At 36.5% G+C, this 21,805-nt stretch overlaps 1 protein-coding gene across 2 annotated transcripts in view; it reads left to right on the top strand.

The window, feature by feature from the left end:
- The first annotated feature begins 4,701 nt into the window (after positions 1-4,701).
- Positions 4,702-21,805, top strand: part of LOC5578190 (membrane-bound transcription factor site-1 protease) — a 28,156-nt gene continuing 11,052 nt past the window's right edge. The window contains exons 1-2 of one of the 2 annotated variants that reach the window (XM_021850094.1): positions 4,702-5,647; positions 18,333-21,321. In XM_021850094.1, the coding sequence (XP_021705786.1) occupies positions 5,249-5,647; positions 18,333-21,321 (3,388 nt within the window). In that variant the 5' untranslated portion in view covers positions 4,702-5,248. The remainder of the gene's footprint in view (positions 5,648-18,332; positions 21,322-21,805) is intronic. The other variant, XM_021850093.1, reaches the window with a different exon arrangement.

Genomic DNA, 21,805 nt, shown 5'->3' with positions numbered 1-21,805 from the left:
GCTTGAAAAATAAATTAAACTTTTTATCATCTGTTCAATATACTAGATCAGCGTACTTATTCTTATAGAAGATATAAGACACGATAATGCTGTTCTGACGCCTAGTCATGCGTGATATGGTTTGTGCATCACCCCTAAAAGTTCTGGATCGTGAGAAGAACGATTGAGAATATTTTTAAACCCTGGGAAATTAACTGAAAATTCTTAGACCGTTAGATAATGTAACAATCCTCTATGGTATGTCTAAATGAATCTATGGATGGTTTTTGAAAAATGACGGCTAACCCTGTATATGTTCTAACACAAATTGCCAAAGAAATATTCATAAAAATTGATTTGATCAAACTGCTACTGATATTATGTGGCATCATTTAAAACAATATTTAGGATAGGTTATGACGATTTTTTAAAAGATATTTTTTGCAGAATTGTCAAAAAATTCCAACGAAATACTTGATGGAGTTTCTGCGCGATTTTTCAGGCATCTTTAGTTTCTCCTGAAAACTTTTGCGATTCACTTTGGTGCGAAGAAAAAAAAAAATACACAAATTCACAGATTTTTTGCTGTTCATCCATTTGTTATCTAGAAATAGATGAAGATATAAGAACAACCTCTGTGGTTATAAGGGCAAGCAGTTTGGTCTTGCATTTTTGTCGAAAAGTATATCCTTTTGGACAAATATATAGAGGCTATTAATATTTTTTTTAATACGAATGATAAAAAAAAGTTGATCCAATGAATGATCTTAAATACAGGACAGGTAGAAGGTTTCTTTCTAGAGACTTGCTTTCTATTTGAATGAAAGTCTATTTTTTCTGATGCAAAATAGATTAGAGTAGTTTATCCAAAACGGTATCTTAAGTCTCTGTTTTACTTATTCGGCTTACTTGGCTCCTAATGCAAAATTGTACAGGCTCCAAAGAAACCTTCAGAGACTGTAACGGGTTCAATAAGCTCTTCAAGAATTTCCTCTCGGATTCCCTGAGGAAAAGCTTCAGGAATTTTCATAATAATTTAAATTCAAATAATTTCGATGCCTCCTACAGGGATCCCTCCAAAAATTCTTCTAGAGATTTCTCTACTAATTCTTCCAGCGATTTTCCAAAGGATGATTTAAAAAAAAATCTCCAGAATTTGATCCAGTAAATCCTTAAGAGCTCCAGTAATTCCGTTACGTATCTGTTTGATTTATTTTGCAAAACTATCCTAAAATTTCTTCCAGATACTTTTTCACTGGTATTAAATCGAATTTTTCAGTTGTTACTCTAGAAGATATTCAAAACAAATTCTTCAAAATTTCTTCGGAGGAAATTCGCAAAGGTTTATTTCAGAGTGTTTGAAAAAATATCTAAAGACTTTCTTCTCAAAAAGTTTTTGGAGGAATTCAGAGATTTTTTTCAAATGATTTCGGATATTTTCCATTTCTGTACTTCCCTTGGGAAAATCTAGGTTAAAATCTTGAGGTATCCTAAACTAAATTGTTCGAGAAATTCTCTACGAAAATTCGTGGAGAAATTCCTTGAGAAATAATCACTTAATGAATTCCTTCAGAAATTTCCGGAGTTATATCTGGAGTAATGGCATGAAAATGAGGGAGAAAGAAGCAAAGGGGTCAGTGACAAAAACCTTGTTTTAAAGAAATCTACTTTGAAGTTTTTTCAGCTATTTTTTTATTTTATACAAATTGTATTGGAGTCAAAAAAAACAGTCTTCTAAAAATTATAATATTTTTTTCTGTTGAGCAAAAAATTCACCTGAAAATATCGTTAGAACACTTGGAAACAGTAGAATTTCCTCAAATATAATAACTTTCAATTTAAAGTGCGGGATTAAAATTTTTCTTAGCTTCACTGCGCAAAACATATTTTCCAACGTTTGTCCTACCCATGATTTCGAACGTGGACGCGCCTCTGACGGAAATCGATGTCCGACGTCGTTTTAGAATCCTAGATGGCGACTTCCGGTTTGTCCGACTTAATTTTGGAATCCAAGATGGCGACTTCCGTTCCAAAAATACCCATATTGCATGGGTTTGAAGTGATTTTCAGAAGTCGCCATCTTGGATTCCAAAACGACTTCGGACATCGATTTCGGTCATCTACTCGGCGGCCCCGTTCCAAAATACCCATGTAACATGGGCCATTAGAGTGGTTCAAAAAATCGTTTTTGCTCCACACCGCTCATTCGATTCTAGATCAAATTCTGAGTGTCCACCCAAAATTTGAGCTCATTTGGATGAAAACTGAGACTGCACAAGCCCTTTAAAGTTTATATGGGAATTACTATGGGAAAAGCAAGCAATTCATTCAGTCGATCATAGTGTTTGCCCATGTGCTCTTGGGGAATAGTACTAAGTTGATACTGTGAAATATAATTATCAGCTACAACTTTGCCGAAGACCGTTTTTAAATCGGATATCCCAGTAATTAGTTATTGATTTTTGAATGGGTTGTAAAACTTTGGCTATAATTATTGGGCTGTTCTGCAGGCACCACTGAATATTTGCAGTAAAACATAGTAGCCATGATTTGTGCGTGCTATCTTTCGCGCCAGGTGCAGCAATGTTGCCTGTTCAGAAGTTAAATGAGTACTGCTGAAGAATTTGTGACTGAATACAAATCAACAATTAATTACTGAGTCGTCCGATTTGAAAACGGTCTTCGGCAAAGTTGTAGCTGATTATTGTATCTCACAGTATCAACGTAGTTCTATTCCCCAAGAGCACATGGGCAAACACTATGACCGATTGAATGGTTTGCTTGCTTTTCCCATAGTAATTCCCATATAAACTTTAAAGGGCTTGTGCAATCTCAGTTTTCATACAAATGAGCTCAAATTTTGGGAGGACACTCAGAATTTAATCTAGAATCGAATAAGCGGTGTGGAGCAAAAACGATTTTTTGAACCACTCTAATGGGCCATGTTATAAGGCAAAAAGAGCCAAATTGTGTACACTTTGAGCATCTTTTGCCAACACACTCCGTCAGCATCAATCTTTGCGTAATCGCTTTCACTCTCTTCCCTACTGCGCACCCTCATTGTGTTCGTGTTGTTACACTTTGCGCGCGTCTGTCTCCTCTTTGTGCAGTGGCTAAATTCTGCTCTTTGCGCGCATTGTGCGAGTTGATGCCAGCCCTGTTCAAAACAATATATTGTACTGTAATTTTATTGTAATTTTACAATATACTGTATTGTATTTCCAATATATTGAATGATACTGTTGCAATACGTTATATTGTTTTCGTATTATATTTTTTATCCGGGTATGTTTATCTATAGTCCATTTTCCGAACGAAACTATCTATAGTCCATTTGTGAACGAAACAAAATACATTTTTATTATTTTCGACGCCGAGCAAACTCAATACTGCTGGATTGTTGCCAAATCATTCCATTTTATTTCCGCTTATCACTTCAAGACCAACAATTGAAAAGGTCCAAAATGTAAACAAATCGGTTTTCTGCTGATTTTAGTGTATATCTTACTAAAACATACAATAGTCATTTAAAAATATGTGTAAAAGTTGAAAAAATAACATTTTTCTTAAAGGCCCCATCTCGTTTTCCGCTAACCAGGATATTCATCGTAAATGCGGCCTTTTCTCGAAGAGGCCTCATTTATTTATCTGACGGAAACCGAGTTGAGGCCTATTAAACAAACATCAAAATTGCAATGTAGATTGCAAAAAACGTTCCAAATTCACTAAGTAGATGCAGATTATGTTGAAATAAAACTACAAAATACAAGGCTATTCCTCCATACCGCAGGCTACTGACTGATATTGCTACCACGTCAGCTCCTCTCTTTTATTCACTGTCTGGGTATATATTACAATTTCCTTAGGGCCATTTCACAAATTTCATAACGCTAGAGGGGGTGGGTGGGTGTTTGACAGAACAGCAATGATGTCACAATGTTAAATCCCATATACAGTGGCGCTTTTGTTTTGATGCGGTGAGCACTTGCAAAAACTACCTTCAGTGATCCATTGCAATATTATTTCAATTGAACCAATATTTCCATACATTTTCTCGACGACAAACTCGTGTACATACATAATGTTCATGGATGACGAAGGATTCAATCAATCACATATTTAATCGACCGCACGAATCTTCTCGTGCTTTAGGGATCTCCATGTACTTTATTTCACTACTTAACACTCTTCTACACTTCAATTTTCTTATTTCATCATCAATTTTGAATGATTTTAAAAAGGCCACATCTGAAGATGATGAAAAAACAAGCCACAACTAGAAGGCCTCAACACATTTCAAAGTAAACAAAGGCATCAACTCACAGGCCTCATCAGCGTCGGCCGGCGTCTATGGGCACAAATCAAAAGGGCTCAACAGCTTTTGGTGAAATAAAAGCCTCATTTCCTTTGATTCGTTTTTTTAGCAGGATTTTTTTGCTAAAATGATAGTAATAAATATTTATAGCTATAAATGAGTTTATCCATCGACTTTCTGGACGATAAAATAACATACAATGCTTAAATTCATAATATAAATTTGAATTATTGTTTGACAAAACAAGATTGCGTTTTTCGCATTGTTTACTTTTTGGAGATCAGGCCTTTTGAATTGTTAGTCTTGACTTTTTTGTAAAAAAAATAAATAATGATTTCCATCGACACGCCCCTCGTTTGTATTTGACAGCCCTTAAACGCAAGTGTGTGCGTGAGAAACTGACTGTGCGTGGGATAATAATAATAATGAATCAAAAGCAACCCATCGCAGAAGAACGTCTCAACTTCGCAATTTTTATCTTAGTTCCGAGCGATAAAACTGTGAAAAATCCCGCGCCCCGTGTTGTTCCCAACCGTCGAAATTAGTTTAACTGGTGCCACCAAAGTACGAAGCAAGTTATGTGAGTGCTGCCCAAGTGCGGAAATGCCGTTTATTGCGACGCCAGCCGTTTTTCTCTACCAGGCGGAGAAAGTCGACGTAGATTAATTCGAACGGGTGAAAATGGCGAAGAAAAAACATCCGACTACGATTCTGATTTCGGTCGAAGTGCGATGGGACAAAACGTGGAAATGCTGCTGAAGTTCGTACGCCTAGTGGACTGTTGATGTTTGTTTCGTAATCCGGAAGATAGTTTTCTCGAAGATTGACGGATTGGCGAAAGGAAGCACCTCGTGAAAAAGAAACCCTCCTCCCATTTCTGGAACGGGGCTGCTGGAGGAGAAGGAGGAAGTGCTTGTGTAATCGAGGGAATGTTAAATTCCCAGTGCGCTTAAAATGAGAGTTCCAGCTATAGGGAATCTGCTTATCAGATGTATCCTTATCTTGCTTTTGTTGCTGTTTAGTGATTGTACAAATATAACCAATAGCTTTAGCAGTAGTAATTCAGTAAACGTTAATAGCAGCAGTAGTAGTAGAGGCCTTGGGGAAGTCAATCAAAATGTAAGCTCGGGCAAGTTAAGTAACGTAACAAATGCTAATGCTGATCCGGGTCGCAATTGCTGTGATGGGGAGGGGAACCAAATCGGTAATCAAAAGCGAACCAGCGGACCTCAGCGGATTGTGGTCGAGTTTGCGACCAATGTGGTCCAGAATGAGTACATCGTCCAGTTCGATGGGTATTACAAGCGAGCGGCGAGGGAGAAACACATCCAGGCGGCGCTTAATGGATCGAAGGTGAGCCATAATTGAAAGTAATGTGACAATCGCTTCATGTCCATATGGAGTAATGCGGGCACGAAAATTGTTATAAACGCTGGTAGTCGACTACAGCCACCCTATTCAGTTCTGTCACCCACAATGAATCAGCTCATTAAAAAAAAAAAAAAAAAAAAAAACAAAAATATGATCTAAATTATCACAACACATCACAGAACCATTCCTACTGATAAGCTACGCAATGCTTTTTTGACAATTATTTGGCCGGATCTGCAAAATAATTTCTCAATTGAGAAACAAAAATTTTGAAAATGAATTTTTTTAATTGGACTTTGGTTCTAAGCCCTTTTGGAAATTATCTAAAATTAAAACAAAAAAACCTCAGAAGCATATTCCAGCTTTAAAAGAGGAAAACAAATTATTATAAAATAGAAGCTCAAAAAATTGCTATGCAGTTTGATAGCGCGCACAATTTCAATTTTGGACTTACTAGTCCAATAGAAATAGTTACTCAGGACTTTTTTTTCGAAAATTCCTGGGAGACTGATTTGGAAGAAGTGATTATTAAAAACATCAAAAACATGACAGGTCCTGGCCATGATGGAATTTTCTACATCCTCATCAAGAAACTTCCAGAAAATAGCTTATCATTCTTAGTTGATATGAATAACAAATGTTTTTAGTACCAATTTTAAAACCATACAAAAATCCCGCAGAAGCTTCTAGCTATCGTCCAATCAGTTTGCTTTCCTCCATCAGTAAACTTTTTGAAAAGGTCATTTTGAACAGAATGATCAATGAAAATTCAATTTTTGCAATTGAACAGTGTGGATTCCGCCATTGACATTCGACCACGTGTAACAAATTTGATCCGTTCCAACAAATCTGAAGGCTATTCTACTGGTCTTGCTCTTCTAGACATAGAAAAGGCATTCGACAGTCTTTGGCATGAAGGTTTGATCGTAAAATTAAAAAAACTTTAATTTTCCAACATACATTGTTAGAATAATTCAAAGTTATCTGTCAAATCGTACACTTCAGGTTAATTATCAGAACTCTAGGTCTGAAACAGTTCCTGTAAAAGCTGGTGTTCCTCAAGGCAGCATTTTGGGACCAATATTATACAATATTTTCACATCTGACTTACCTGAGTTACATCAGGGATGTCAAAAATCCTTGTTTGCGGATGACACAGACCTCTCCGCCAAAGGACGAAGCCTGCGTGTCATCTGTAGTCGATTGCAAAAAAGTTTGGATTTTTTTTCTTCATACTTGCAAAAATGGAAGATTTCTCCTAATGCTTCCAAAACTCAACTAATAATATTCCCACATAAACCAAAAGCTCTTTATTTGAAACCTTCAAGTAGACATGTTGTCACGATGAGAGGGGTTCCAATAAATTGGTCAGATGAAGTTAAGTATCTAGGGCTCATGCTAGATAAGAATTTAACTTTCAAAAATCACATAAAGGGCATTCAAGTCAAATGTAACAAATATGTACAATGTCTCTATCCACTTATTAATAGAAAATCAAAACTTTGTCTTAAGAACAAGCTTTTGATATTCAAACAAATTTTCAGGCCAGCCATGTTGTATGCTGTACCAATATGGACTAGCTGTTGTAATACCAGGAGGAAAGCTCTGCAGAGAATTCAAAATAAAATTTTGAAAATGATTCTGAGGCTTCCTCCCTGGTATAGTACCAATGAGTTACATAGAATATCCAATGTTGAAACATTGGAACAAATGTCAAATAAAATAATTAATAATTTCAGGCAAAAATCGTTACAATCTTCTATTGCCACGATTAATGCGTTATATGTTTAGGTTAAGTTAGGTTAAGTATATTCAAAGCGTTTTTTTTCTCTTATAAGCAGGTAAAATCAACTCACCTGTAAAAAATCTGAACTGCTACGGCAAATGAAATGTAATATGTTGTTAACAAAATGTTAATAAAATCTTAGATTTGTTTTACCAAATTAGGATGATAGTGTTGTCTAATAACACAGAACACCTAGATATAAGAAATGAATGTAATGTTTGGAATGATACTAATAAAGAAATTTAAAAAAGAAGCAAAATTGCGTGTGCCCCTTCTGAGAGTTGTATATTTTTAGTTTTTAAGCATTTGCTAAAATAAATCCCCATGTGATGAATAAAATATATTCATTAGTTCTTGGTTTGTTTGGGCAATAAATGTGCTTTACATTATGTTTGATCAATTTAACCATCATACCATCGTATTTTATAATCAATTCAATGAAGATGATTGGATTTGAAAATAGTCAAATTGTGCCAAACGGAGTGAAATTAATATAGCGGAACCATAATTGACAAGTTATCATCGACAAATGCTGTTTTGTCATCATAAATTCACAAATGAGAGCACAATGGTATCATTCGGCATTTGTGCATGTCAAATTGCCTTAATAAATGCTCATTGAAGATGATTCAGCTTTTTTCACTTTTAGTGGTAGCCAAGCAGCATTCAACAAAGTTTGACAATTGTTATGAAGAATATACACCAAAACAATGAAAATGGATTTCATAAAAACTATAGTTTCACTTTTTTGCATAGACAATAAGTGTTTTGTGTAATTTCGCGACGGGGACAATATTATGTTGGTGTAGTGAGTAATAAATTCGCAATGCTCATGGTGTTATCGCATCTTAAGAGTTCAAATATTGATCTAAGAGGAATACATAAGGTACATACAAGTGCAAGTCAATCAGTTTAATAGCAGCTTTTATGACAACAAGATGTATGATATCAATCTTTTATCATAGCCGCAACAAATAAGTGTCATTCAGTCACTACATGCAGTTTCAATGAGTTATTATATGCTGCAATAAAGCTGGTTTTGTAGCCACAAAATTTTGATTTATATTTTTCCTCTAAAAGGTTTTGAAAACAACTAAGAGCCGACTTACAAAATATCATCTTCTAGCAACGTTAAATGCCGCCTCTAGCTAGTAACAGTCATAATAGTAGTTTACGGAACAAGTTGCAGAATGATAATTTTTACAGCACGAGTTGTAAATTTATCCTACGAAGCTTGCCGAGTAGGATAATTACGACGAGTGCTGTAAAAATCGAGTTCTGCAACGAGTTACGTACAACATTTTTTGAAATTTCGTAGAAGACCACTTGAGGATATCAGAAATTATATCGGAATGCATTCACCAACATTTAACAATTTCTGAAAAAAATGTCGTGTTATGATTCATTACGCAACTCAAAACGGTTGCGTAACGAAAAAGCGTTGCGTATTGAATCATTACAGCACTGGTTTCAGTTGCGTAATGACTATCCCCGCACTGCATAACTCATTGCAGGAAAGTAGGCCGTTTCATGACAGATTGGCATGATGAAAAACAGCCTATTACGATGAGAAATTACAAAAAAAAAACATTAATAAATCCACACGAATGCCAAATTGCTGTGGAATTGTCACTTGGGATGGATATGATTTATTCGTGTTCATGGAATGTTTACGAAGATAAAGATGTGACGTATGATTGGTTATGAATAAAAACACAGAAGAGTGTTAATATTCTCAGATCGTAAATGCAGGGCTGTTACAACAGGCGCGAATTTCGCGATTCTCGCGGATTTCGCGATTTTCGCGGATTTGTAGCGGATTTGGCCAGCCAAGCGCGAAAATCGCGGGTGGATACAAGTCTGTCGCGAAAATCGCGGATTTCTCAAATCATGCAACAAAATTTCAGTTATATACATACAGCCGTGATTTCATAATTAGGAAATTTCTATTTAAAACAGAAAATCCAAGTCTTCTCCTTGAGAGCAGTAAAGTTCAGTAAGTATAGTTACTGGTATCAAAAATACTATTCAGGGAAATATAAGAAGCAGTAACATTTGATTTGCAAATCGTTTTCATTTTATTTGGAGTCATTTTTCTCGAGGGTCACTGGTCAATCAAGAGATAATTCCTCCCTAAATTCTTAATGACAATAATCTAAAATTCTATTCTATTGACGGCAATCTATAGGTTCTTGACTTTGAGAAATAGAAAATTATACCGTTCAAATGTTTGCAGGACATTTCTCTTCCGTTAAAAATCTTAGAAAATGTCCCACTTAGGAAATGACCACTCAGCACATTTGACTTGGATTTAAAATATTTGAAATCAGATTTGTGTTAAATTTACTGATCATGAATATAATATGTCAAAATAATAAACCGTGTAGGAATGCTAAATTTGTTCAGCTTGATTACATAAATGCATGCCTTCAAAATTTGTACGGTTAATATGCGGACACTCTGGTTGAGTGTTCGCGCTGCAGTCAAGTTGGTTACCCCATGAAATCTTAGGATCGATAGAAAAGTTTAAAACAATAGATAGCTCCGCAGTCAAATTAAGAGTTTTGTCAGTGAAGAATAAGTATTGTAAATCTAGAAGATACAAATTACTTGAAGTTAATAGAAAGCAGCACTAAAAATTGTATGTATAATTAATGCAATATTTGATGTAAATACAGTGAATCCACAATTAAGAATCACCCACAATTTATGAATCAGCTGCCTTTAAAGGACAAAATAACAGTAAAAAATAGCACAAAACATCACGGAAATATTTTGACTTATAATTTATTTTGAGTAAAATTGTTTACGTGATGTTTTGTGTTGATTTTTGTTGTCATTTTGTCATTTAAAGTCAGCTGATTCATAAATTGTGGGCGATTCTTAATTGTGGATCCACTGTATAACTAAATAAAACCTCTTGCAGTTTATGCTGATCGCCATAAAACCGTTTTAAGATCTGGTTTTAAAATCAGTGCAAGGATTGAATCACCAGCACAAAATACTTGCTGAAAAGTTAGCACCTGGTGAAATCGCTCAAAATAATAGTAGTATTCAGACTTGAAGTTTATTAAAAATAAAAACAGTTCTTATACAATGAATGGCATGCATTTCAAACTTATTGTTTAACTGTCCTCATCTCATAAACAAAAACCAATTTTTTTTTAAATAATATGATGGTGTTTGCCTATCTTTGTTGGGAGAAGTCGTCTCTAATTCAATTAAACACATATTGAGAGCAGCGTATGCGTAACGTCAGCTTCAATGCTGAAATAATTTATTTAAATTCATTTCTTTTTATTCATATTACAATTTAGTAGCTTACATGATAGTTTCACAATCGTCACTTCCAGAGACACTTGCTCTCCAACCGATTCCTTCACACTACCTATCAATTAAAGCATAATCGAGTAACCGACTTGCAGATGGCAGTGTCGCCAGTTCCACTAAACTACTCTCTAAGCGGCCGCAACACATGTATTTCATGAAAAATAAAAAATACAGTATTGGCGATCTAATCTTATTAATGGCAATCTTTTCGCTCTCGATAACATCACCACTTAAAATATACAGTATTGGACAAAACATTTGCAACTTTTTCGATTTTCCATACAAAATGACGCGGTTTGGTAAGCTAGATCTCAGTTATTTATGGACCGATTCGAATGAAATTTCCACAGAACATCAGACATAACTTGAATTTTAACATATATTTTTGAAATTTTTTTCCAATAACGTGTTAAAATGTAATAACGATTTAATTAAAGTGACATTTTGACGAGAAATTCAAAACTATTTATCTTAAAATCTGACAGCCCTACACAAAAACTGTCTTCAGCAAACTTGTTCATGTTGTTCTACACTTTGCTGAAGATACCCTGAAGTTATACCTTCAACACAGACAAACAGACGTAACACTTAGAACAAATCTCGATCAAAATCATAGTCACGAGGACATGTGCGCCCAATGCTAACATTATTGTATTTAGCCGACGGGTTAACAGATGGCGGTAGTGTGCAAACGTCAAACGCGAACGAAAACGATGCGAGCGCTGCGGGTGGCGGATTGGCCACCTACCATATTTTTGAATCGATCGTTAAAAAGGTGGTTGATGGACAATGATGAGAGTGTGACGTCTGTTTGTCTGTGACTTCAACATGTTTAGTTATGTCAATTATAGAAAATCGTCAAAAAAAATCACTTTAGTCATACCGTTACTGCTTTTAAACTTGTGATTGGAGAAACCACTAAAAAATATATGTTGAAATTCAAGTTATGTCTGATATCCTATAAAAATTTGGTTGAAATCGGCCCATAAATAACTGAGATCTAGCTTACCAAAGTTGGTCATTTTGTATGGAAAATCGAAAAAGTTGCAAATGTTTTGTTCAATACTGTAGTGTAAAGATGAGAGAAAAATCGAAATTTAAATAGCAATTTAAGGTTTTGTATGCTTCTAATTGACAATGTGAAATTACTGTGTGTGTTTTTCTTTTTTTAAATTATCATTAATAACTACATTTTGCATCTTCTATTGTATGCAAAGATCATATCGAATTGTTTTAAGTATAGTTGCAAACTAGGCCTCCTCTCTGCTTGTAGTGACACTACTATGTATTAAATTGCACGAGTTTCTATAAAAAATATATTGAAAGGTTGATAACGAATAAATTTCGAGTGATATTGTTGAATACGATTTTCTCCGAATTATTGTATTTTTCCGCTTTTTACCTTTTTTCCTGCTTAGTGGCGCAACTGGAGTAAATTAAATATATTTCATAATTTATTTAACTCTACCCTTAGTGTTGACATAAATCCTTATACCAACTTATCTTACTCAATTATAGATACTTTGAAATAAGGCAAAAATAATCACTTAGTACCATTACAAACTAGTTTTTGATCAACCATGTTTACGCATTTTTTATAATGAGTAGTAAACATGTCAATGAAACAGATTTTTTTTAGGCGCGGATCGAATTTCTGAAGTCGCGATTTTCGCGGATACGATTTTAAGATTTTTGTAACAGCCCTGTAAATGAACAATACGATTAATTTATGTGAAAACATTTCAAATTCGTTTGCTTTTCAACTTTTATTGATAAAAAGTTATGCATATTTGATCAAATAAGTTTAAACGTATTACAGTTGAATTTCGTTCGTTGCACTATCTTTAAGTGGGATCCCGTTAGTTGGGCTATAGCCCACCTAAAACGAAGGCAAACGTCATTTTCTGACATAAGACTTAATTTATCAATGTTGGTAGCTCTGTTTTTCTTTTGTTCTATGTTATTTGACAGCTCGAAACTCAGCCCAATTAGTGAAAGTCTTTCACTAAGTGGGCTACAAGTTTAGTGCAACGAACGAAAGTTGACTGTAATATAGATTTTTTTTTAATATTTATTGATAGCTTGTGGCAAGCTATAAAGTATCATACATGTTAGTAAGTCCGCCATCCGTGAACTACACTAGAATTCGAAAAACAAGACATACATGAATTACAGAGAATGTCTTTCGACTGGAGGATTCCTTGAAATTAGATTATGAAGCAAAGAAAGGTGTTGATTTTACCCGAAATGAAAGTGTCGATCTTACCCCGAGTGGACATATTTTTTTTTTCAATAGCGTTTTCAGCTGTCGAAAAACTAAAAACTACATTCTTTTTCAAGTTGTATCTGAGAAATAATAGTAAATGATAATGCAGACTCAGAACAAATGATGAATTTAAAAAAAAATCACATGTGAAATAATACAACTGCCGTTTCCAATATGATTATGATGTTTATTTTAGCAATTTATTGGTAGCGTCAGTTGTAATGTCATTCGAAACACAACATTTTACAACTAGAGATAGAGTGTGGTGTAAACTGCATGGAAATCTGCTCAAAACATGGAAAATGAAAGGGTGTCGGTTTTACCCCAATTACCCCTACGGTAATACTCTATGCTAATAGTCGATTGAAGTAGTGGGAAGGCGATGATTAAGTCTGTTTACCAAAAATTTGATTGAGCCTCAAGATTTTAAGTTAATAATAACAGTTTTCACACAATGAATGGCATACATTTTTAATTAATTGTTTTATTGTTTATTCTTTATGCTATAAATAGTATAGTGTTTGCTTATCTATGGATTAAAAAAAGAAGCGTAATTGAAAAAAATGATGAAAAAAATACTCATATAAGAGGTATCTTAAGTATTGGCTATAAAATCATAGCAATGGCGCTCCTTTCAGTCTCAACAACATAGGGGAATTTTCTCGGCAGTCTAAGCCAATGCCGTGTTTCTTTTGTAATTTTCTCGGACATCAGCAGACAAATTACGTGTTTGTCTGTTTACATTTATGTGCTGCTCAAACCTCTATCGATTCACACCGACAGGCCTGTTCAAAGCTTTTTGGAAACGTTTTTACAACGCTTCGAACACCTCATGTCCGTGTGACTCTTGTTGGCAGCCTCATTCTCTTCGGCAGCTTTCTCATAAGAACTGCAGGCAAATCTCTTCGGCAGCTCCAAATCAGTCGCATTTTGAGGCGTGTTTATTTGAATTGGTGGCATCTCTGGTGAAATTGTTTGTTCGGTGATTATCCGTCAGCTTAGGACACGGTCGAATTTTCAATGTTGGGCATCTCTAAAATTTGATTTTCGAGTGACAGTTAAACCTCCATGAGTCGATGTTCCATTACTCAATATCGACTTATGGAAACATACTAAAAATCAAATTCCATGGTTACTATGATGGTCCCCTCAAACAGCATTTCATAGCATTGCTGTTCCATGACTCGATATTTCCATGACATCGGCTCACTTGAATATCGACTCATGGAGGGTTGACTGTATTTAGCTTTAGCATCAGAGGGACGAAATTTTGAAATCCCTGGCCAAGAACACAGGGTTTGACGATGCCAAAGTAGAAGGTGCACCATAATAATACCCGTCTGTGAAACATATCACTTTACCAATACTTTGGCACACCTCTAACGGTTCATGATTTATCATGAAACGGCTGCATTCAGGCGGAGGACCTGTTAACCCTCTAATACCCAAATTTTTGTTTTCGATCTAAATATTATTTTTCGTTATCTAAAATCATTCTAACACGGTTTGGGCAATGATTTATTTTTCTTCGCAAATTTATGAATTTCGGTTTTTGATTTTTATTATTTTTATTTTTGAACATCCCTATCCTTTTAATTTTTTTCTTGAAGCCTCTTCTGGTTACTGATTTTTGACAATAAAAAAATTGAGTTTTTACTATACTTTTGAAAATATGATTTTTAAATTTTTTTTTCTGGAACATTTTCTATTTTCCGTGTAACTAACGGAAAAACAGTTTTGAAATCATTTCAATACCATCAGGCTCTTCTTCTGTGATAGGTCGATCGTAGAAAAATATAAAAGGTACGATTTTTTATAATACACGTTAAATGAATCCCAGGCATTTGTAGGTTATATAAGAATACAATTTTTCAAACAATTTTTAATAATACAAATAAGTTTCAAAAATCATAAAAAAACTTTTGTTATATGCGTGTTATGAGTCAAGGTTTAAGCCAAAAATAAAATCATTTTAATTTCCGAGCTATGAAAAAATACACAAAATTCCAAAGTGTACCCCGTCTAAAGGCGGGGTTGGGTATTAGAGGGTTAATATATTTCGGCATATTATCAGGTCCTCTTCGAACGGAGGGACCGCCAGGGCTCATTAGTTACTTATAAACCAGTGCTGGTTGTTGATGGTTCAGTTTGTTTACACGAGCTGTACAATCCTTTGTACTAATCAGTAATGGTGGTTAAGTTTCGAAGCCAACGTGTGTTCAATCGTTTTATAATGCAACATAAGAATGTGTGTTTGGTGAAACTCTGCGTTACACTCGGCGTTATAAAATTAGTGATTGTGAGGGTGCTAAAATGATGTTTGAAAAAATGCATTGTGATGAAAATTTGAAAATGGCATTGGAAGTTATTGTGATAGTTTTGTGAATGTACAAATAATTATTATATGAACCCTACTAGTTTAACAATGAACATAATATATTTTGAAATAATTTCTCTGAAGATAAACACTTTTGCCTAGTTCTTCACACATGCATGAGAAAAGTGTTTATAATGACAGCGAGTGCAGAAGAATGGATCGAAGTGATTTTTTTTACTGTAAGCTAGTAAAAATCGTGCTAAATCGTAGTTTGAATAGTGATGACTCTACAGCAACATAAATAATAAAAAAAATAAATTGAATATGAATGATAACAGATGATAAATGATAATAACAATGAATTTATATGAAAATGGTGTGATGTAATTTTGATGAAAATTTGTAGTTGTGATAGTGAAAAGTGATATACCAAATGGATAATATATCTGAAGTGTTTTACAATAGTTAATGAGTGATATTCGGTGGTATACGTGATAATGTCTATAGTAAGCAGGGTTCTGAATTTTCGTATCAATGATGCGAAATCTACGATTTTTCGCACGTAAGGAGAATGCTTTTTTCGCTTCCTCACGTGAACATCTTTTATCGCTCACACTAATTTTCCCTGGAGCTACGATGGTGGATAACCGAAAATCACTCCACTCTGTGGATAATTTGTTTTTCACTCCATCATATTTTCGCTCACCAACTGCTCCGGAGAATTATCACTATGTGGATAAACAAAAACTAGTGCCGGCGACGGGATTCGAACCTAGAACATTGCTAAAAACAACCGCGATGCGTGCACACTAACCATGCTACCACACCAACTTGACGAAAGCAGCGGTTAATTTGGTACATAAAAGCAACTGCTGCTCGTGGCGATGGATACAGGAAAAATTCTCCATGGATCGGAGAAAGAGAAAACAAACTTCTCACAGCTGCGGAAATGTGCAATTATCTATTTTCGCTTTGTTTTGTGGACGGATAAAATCGCAAGGCAGCTGATCGCTGAAAATTGCTGTGAGGGATAAATCCATTATCGTGAGAGTGAGTGAGAATTCGGAAGCCTGATAGTGAGTGATGGAATGAAATGAAGAATCAGGACCTTTTAATAAAACTATTTCGTTCTTCGCTTTAACCACTCTAGTAGCATTTCGGGCCTTATCATAGTTTGATAGTAGCAGTGGCGATTCCCTAACCTCAAATCTACCTGTTCCACGAATAGAAATTCTTGACCTCACGCAACAAATTTGCATCTATCAAGTGAAGATTTGCTAGAAAGGAAGATTCCAATCATTTAATATTTGCTTTATGATCTCAATTTGCCGGAAAAGACATTTTTAGATGCGTAGAACAGGTAAAAAGTGAGGTTACGAGTCGCCTCTGGATAGTAGTCTGAAAAACTACGGTAAGGGCTGATTGCTGCTAAGGTACACATTGACCATTTGAGCAACATTGCTTAGGAACGTCTGTGTGATGAGCGCAATAGAGGCTTATAAAAGCAAATGTTGGGAAGGAGCTTAGGGCAGATTAAAAGTGCCAGTACTACCCCTATCGCTACTGACAAAAAAGCATCAGAGGGACGAAATTTAGAAATAGTTTTTTGCAAGAATCCTTGAAGAACCATGATGAATCATAGCAAAATATTTGGGGCAATCTGCGAAGCATTTAGGTACTGAGAAAATTTTAGTAATTACATAAGAATCTTTGGAGATTTTTCGCAGGACTCTCTGGATTAGTTCTTGGAAGAATCGTTGCAGAAATTCCGATGAAATCCTTGAGAAAGAATAAATAAACTAGATGATTTCTTTCTGGAAGAATATTATTTAGTATTTCTTTATACTGGAAGAAATCCCAGGAAAAGACGCTCGAATGCTTTGAGACTGCTTCTTGAAAAAAAAAAAATGGTATAATAGGTGGACGAACTGTATTGAAATATCTCTGAAATATAAGTTTGTACTAGAGATAATCTTTGAGTTATTCTTGAATCCTTGTGAGAATGTTTTGAAAAACGTTTAGGAAAATACTCGAAGAAGTCCTTTTATGCATCTTTAAATGAAATAATGTAAAATTCAATAGCTCAAAAGCATTTGTAAAAAAAAATCTTAAAAAAAAAAATTCTTCCATAAGTGACCCAAGTATTAGAGCTATCAAAATTTAAAAAAGTTTGAAAATCCCATATCTTCCTTACCTTCCTTATCATAAAAATAGTGTTTTGTGAAATTTTCAGCTTCCTAGGCGGTGATTTAAAGGTGGCCCAAGGACAAAGTTGGTTTATATGGAAATTACTATGGAGAAATTTTGAAAAATGTTCCGACCACGTCAGTACTGTAATGTTAGTACAAACTTATCATCCCATAGTGAAAGCTCATTCCTCAAACCTTAATGATGGTATTTGCTGAAGAGAGCAATTTAATCCGACGGATAGGAGAAGAGATATTCATAAGTTTGTTTGCTATTATTTAGCTTCATATGGGATTATAGCCCAGCAAACATGTACAAAAATCCCATATAAAATTAACTCATAATGAATTTGTTCCTTCAGAAACATCCTTCATTTGGATTTAAAGAATAATTTTTCATTATGAGATGATAAGTTTGTACGTATATTACACTTCTAACGTGATTGGAACATTTTTCAAAGTTTCTCCATAATAATTTCCATACAAACCTACATCGTCTTTGGGCCACCATAAAATCACCACCTAGAAAGCTGAAAATTTAACAGAACTCTATTTTTATGGTAAGGAAGGTAGGGAATTCAAACGTTGTTTGTTTTGAATCGCTCCCATTTACCCAAAAATTCATTCTCTTCAAGATAAATCCATTAAAAAAATCGTGGAATCAGTCTTTTCTATTTCGATTATCTCACCACAAACGGACGGAATTATTCACTACCTTTCTTAACATTGAATTAATGCATTCACTATTTCCTGGATCTAACTTATGTCTATATTTCTTGCAGGTGAAAAACTGGCGCATCCAACCGCGATCAAATCCCATCAGTGACTATCCCAGCGATTTCGATGTCATCACATTAGAAGAAGACCCCAAATCACAAACCGATGGGATAGATCTGCTCAGGTCGCACCCATCCATCAAATCCATATCGCCGCAACGGATGGTCCACCGAACCCTTAAGTATGTTCCCATAGAAGTTTCACCCGACGAGGCAGAGCTGGACGAGGAAATTGTGGACGATGTCGAAATAGCTGATGCCCAGCAAGAGGCTGAAGACGACGAAGTGATGGAGTTTATCGAAAAGTTCAGAAATTTCAAAAGAAAGCTGTCGACTGATGTGAATGAGCTTAACGATAGCAGACCGGATGTCAGTCATCAGATCACTCCTCCCGTGGGCTCTGCAAATCGGCATACGAATCGTCGCTTACTCAGGGCGATACCGAGGCAGATAACTTCCTTGCTGAAAGGGGATGTTCTTTGGGGGATGGGTATAACCGGTAAAGGGGTGAAGGTGGCAGTTTTTGATACCGGGCTGTCGAAGAACCATCCCCATTTCAAGTCAGTTAAGGAACGGACCAATTGGACGAATGAGAAAACTCTGGATGACGGAGTTAGTCATGGGACATTCGTAGCTGGGATTATTGCTTCTTCGAAGGAGTGTCTCGGATTCGCACCGGACTCGGAGCTGCACATTTTTCGAGTTTTCACCAATAACCAGGTTTCTTACACATCATGGTTTTTGGATGCCTTCAATTATGCAATTTTGAAGAAGATCAACGTACTGAATCTTAGTATTGGAGGGCCAGATTTCCTGGATCAGCCGTTCGTGGATAAGGTTTTGGAGTTGTCGGCGAATAAGGTGATCATGGTGTCTGCCATTGGCAACGATGGCCCACTGTATGGGACTTTGAACAATCCTGGAGACCAGATGGACGTGATTGGCGTTGGAGGGATGGACTATAATGATAACATTGCAAAGTTCAGCTCACGTGGAATGACCACTTGGGAACTTCCGAACGGTTATGGTCGCATGAAACCGGATATTGTAACTTATGGGAGTCAAGTTAAAGGAAGTAATCTGAACGGAGGTTGTAAATCTCTTTCTGGTACTTCTGTGGCTTCTCCGGTTGTTGCAGGAGCAGTTACGCTTTTAGCGAGTGGAGTTATCAATAGATTTGATATTGTCAATCCGGCCTCGATGAAACAAGCACTGATTGAAGGTGCTCAGCGACTAACGGAAAACAACATGTTCGAGCAAGGGCACGGAAAGCTGAATATCCTGAAGAGTATGAAGATTTTGTCTACTTACAAACCAAAAGTAACGCTTTCACCAGCTTATCTGGACTTTACCGAGGACTATATGTGGCCTTACACAACTCAAAGTTTGTACTACACGAGCGCACCGGTTATAGCGAATGTTACTATCCTGAACGGCATGGGAGTGATTGGCAGGGTGATAAATAGTCCAACGTGGCACCCATACACTAATGAAAATGGCCAAATGTTGAACATTTCGATTTCGTATTCCGAGCAACTTTGGCCATGGTCGGGCTGGATTGCAGTCCACATCGGTGTGAATGAGCTGGGACGTAGCTTCGAAGGATTAGCTCAGGGTCACATTACGCTTACGGTTCAAAGCCCAGCCGGTCCGGGAGAGAATGAACCTCGGAATGGAACCGTAAGCTTTCCCTTGAAAGTGAAAATTATTCCACAACCCCCGCGACACAAACGAATCTTGTGGGACCAGTACCATAGCCTGCGATACCCGCCAGGATATCTTCCGCGGGATAATCTTAAAATTAAATCCGATCCTCTTGATTGGCGAGCTGACCACATTCACACAAACTTCAAAGACATGTATACTCACTTAAGAAACGCTGGATATTACGTTGAAGTTCTGGGTGCCCCGTATACCTGTTTCAATGCCAGTTATTATGGAACATTGCTGTTGGTCGACCCGGAGGAGGAATACTTCCACGAAGAGATTATTAAACTAAAGAACGATATTTTGGAGCGAGATCTGAGCGTGATTGTGTTCGCCGATTGGTACAACACAACCGTCATGAGGAAGATCAAATTCTACGACGAAAACACTCGCCAATGGTGGATGCCCGATACGGGAGGAGCAAACATTCCTGCATTGAATGAGTTACTCCGTGATTTTGATATCGTACTAGGGGATAAAGTATCAGAAGGATATTTTGATATGCGAGATCATCGCATGTATTACGCGTCAGGAAGCAATATAATCAAATTTCCTACTGGGAACAATACCATTTTGATCGAAAGGGACTTGTTCGATCAAGGATTGGACATTCTCTCGCCTGACGAGAAGAGGCAGAAAATTCGAGCAAAAACGGCCATTCTTGGATTGCTACAGACCGATCATACGTACTCAAAAGTGCAACCCGCAACACCAAACCCTGATCTCATCAACGGCGTCAATTTAGAATTGGACGCCGATCGCAGCGAAGAACGCCAAATCGATCGTGATTCAATCATCAACAAACGAATTTTACTCAACGCCAAATCATTTGCAGACGACGACGATGTTCCCAACGAGGGCGGAGAGCAGCGTCAAGACTTCGAAACGAATCCGGATTTTGGTAGTTTGAAAAATTTGGAAGACGAAGAACAGGATGACATTCAGAAAATCCAACACCCCGAAGAGATCAGTCAACTGTTGCTGGAAAAGAAGCAGAACTTTACCGGTGAGAAAATAATTATGGTGGAAGTACCTCAAACGTTGCTGAAGCTGCAGCCAGATCAGCCGAAGGTGGTCAAATCGAACGACAGTGCTGCCAGTGGGAAAGACAATCGTAAAGTTGGCGGTCGAATCGCCATTTATGGCGACTCGAATTGTCTTGACTCGACCCACCTGGACAAGCCATGCTTTTGGCTGCTAGATTCGCTGCTGGAGTACACAATGACATCGCACGTGACCAACCTGTTGAAGGATTTGAACAGCACGCGTCACAGTGACGTACTGAGCGGTAAGTTTTATCCTGAATAGATGTCCCCTCACAAATTGCACGAATCCACGAATTGCAGATGAAATCCTTTGGGAGGACATATCCTCCTTTTTGATCATTTGTCTTCCCGTGCTCCCTTGGGCTGAAGGAATATCCTTTTTTTCTAAAGTAATCTAATACTAAGTTCCATGGTGGGGATTGCTCATCAAACCTTCCGGTCCGCCTCATAGTTACGTACTATTTGGTGCTGGGTGTAGTTCTTGTTTTTCCAGCTGTATTGAAAAGCATGAGCCATAGTCTTTGGCATACAATCGGATCTTTCTTTAGCAGAAAAGAACCGAAATGTCTATCGACGACCGGTGATTGCTAGCAGATATAGTGGAGAGCTTTTCTTGAAACGTTCATCGCTTCAAGCTAGTTGAAAAACTGAATACATTGATTGCCTGTCGATCAGAGCCGAACTAGGCATAGATCGTATACATACATCTGAATCTACATGTCTCCG

This window comes from Aedes aegypti, chromosome 3 (assembly GCF_002204515.2).
Source record: "Aedes aegypti strain LVP_AGWG chromosome 3, AaegL5.0 Primary Assembly, whole genome shotgun sequence".
Classification (NCBI taxonomy): Eukaryota; Metazoa; Arthropoda; class Insecta; order Diptera; family Culicidae; genus Aedes; species Aedes aegypti.
The sequence above is the reverse complement of the archived record's forward strand: the minus strand, read 5'-3'. Positions and strand labels throughout refer to the sequence as shown.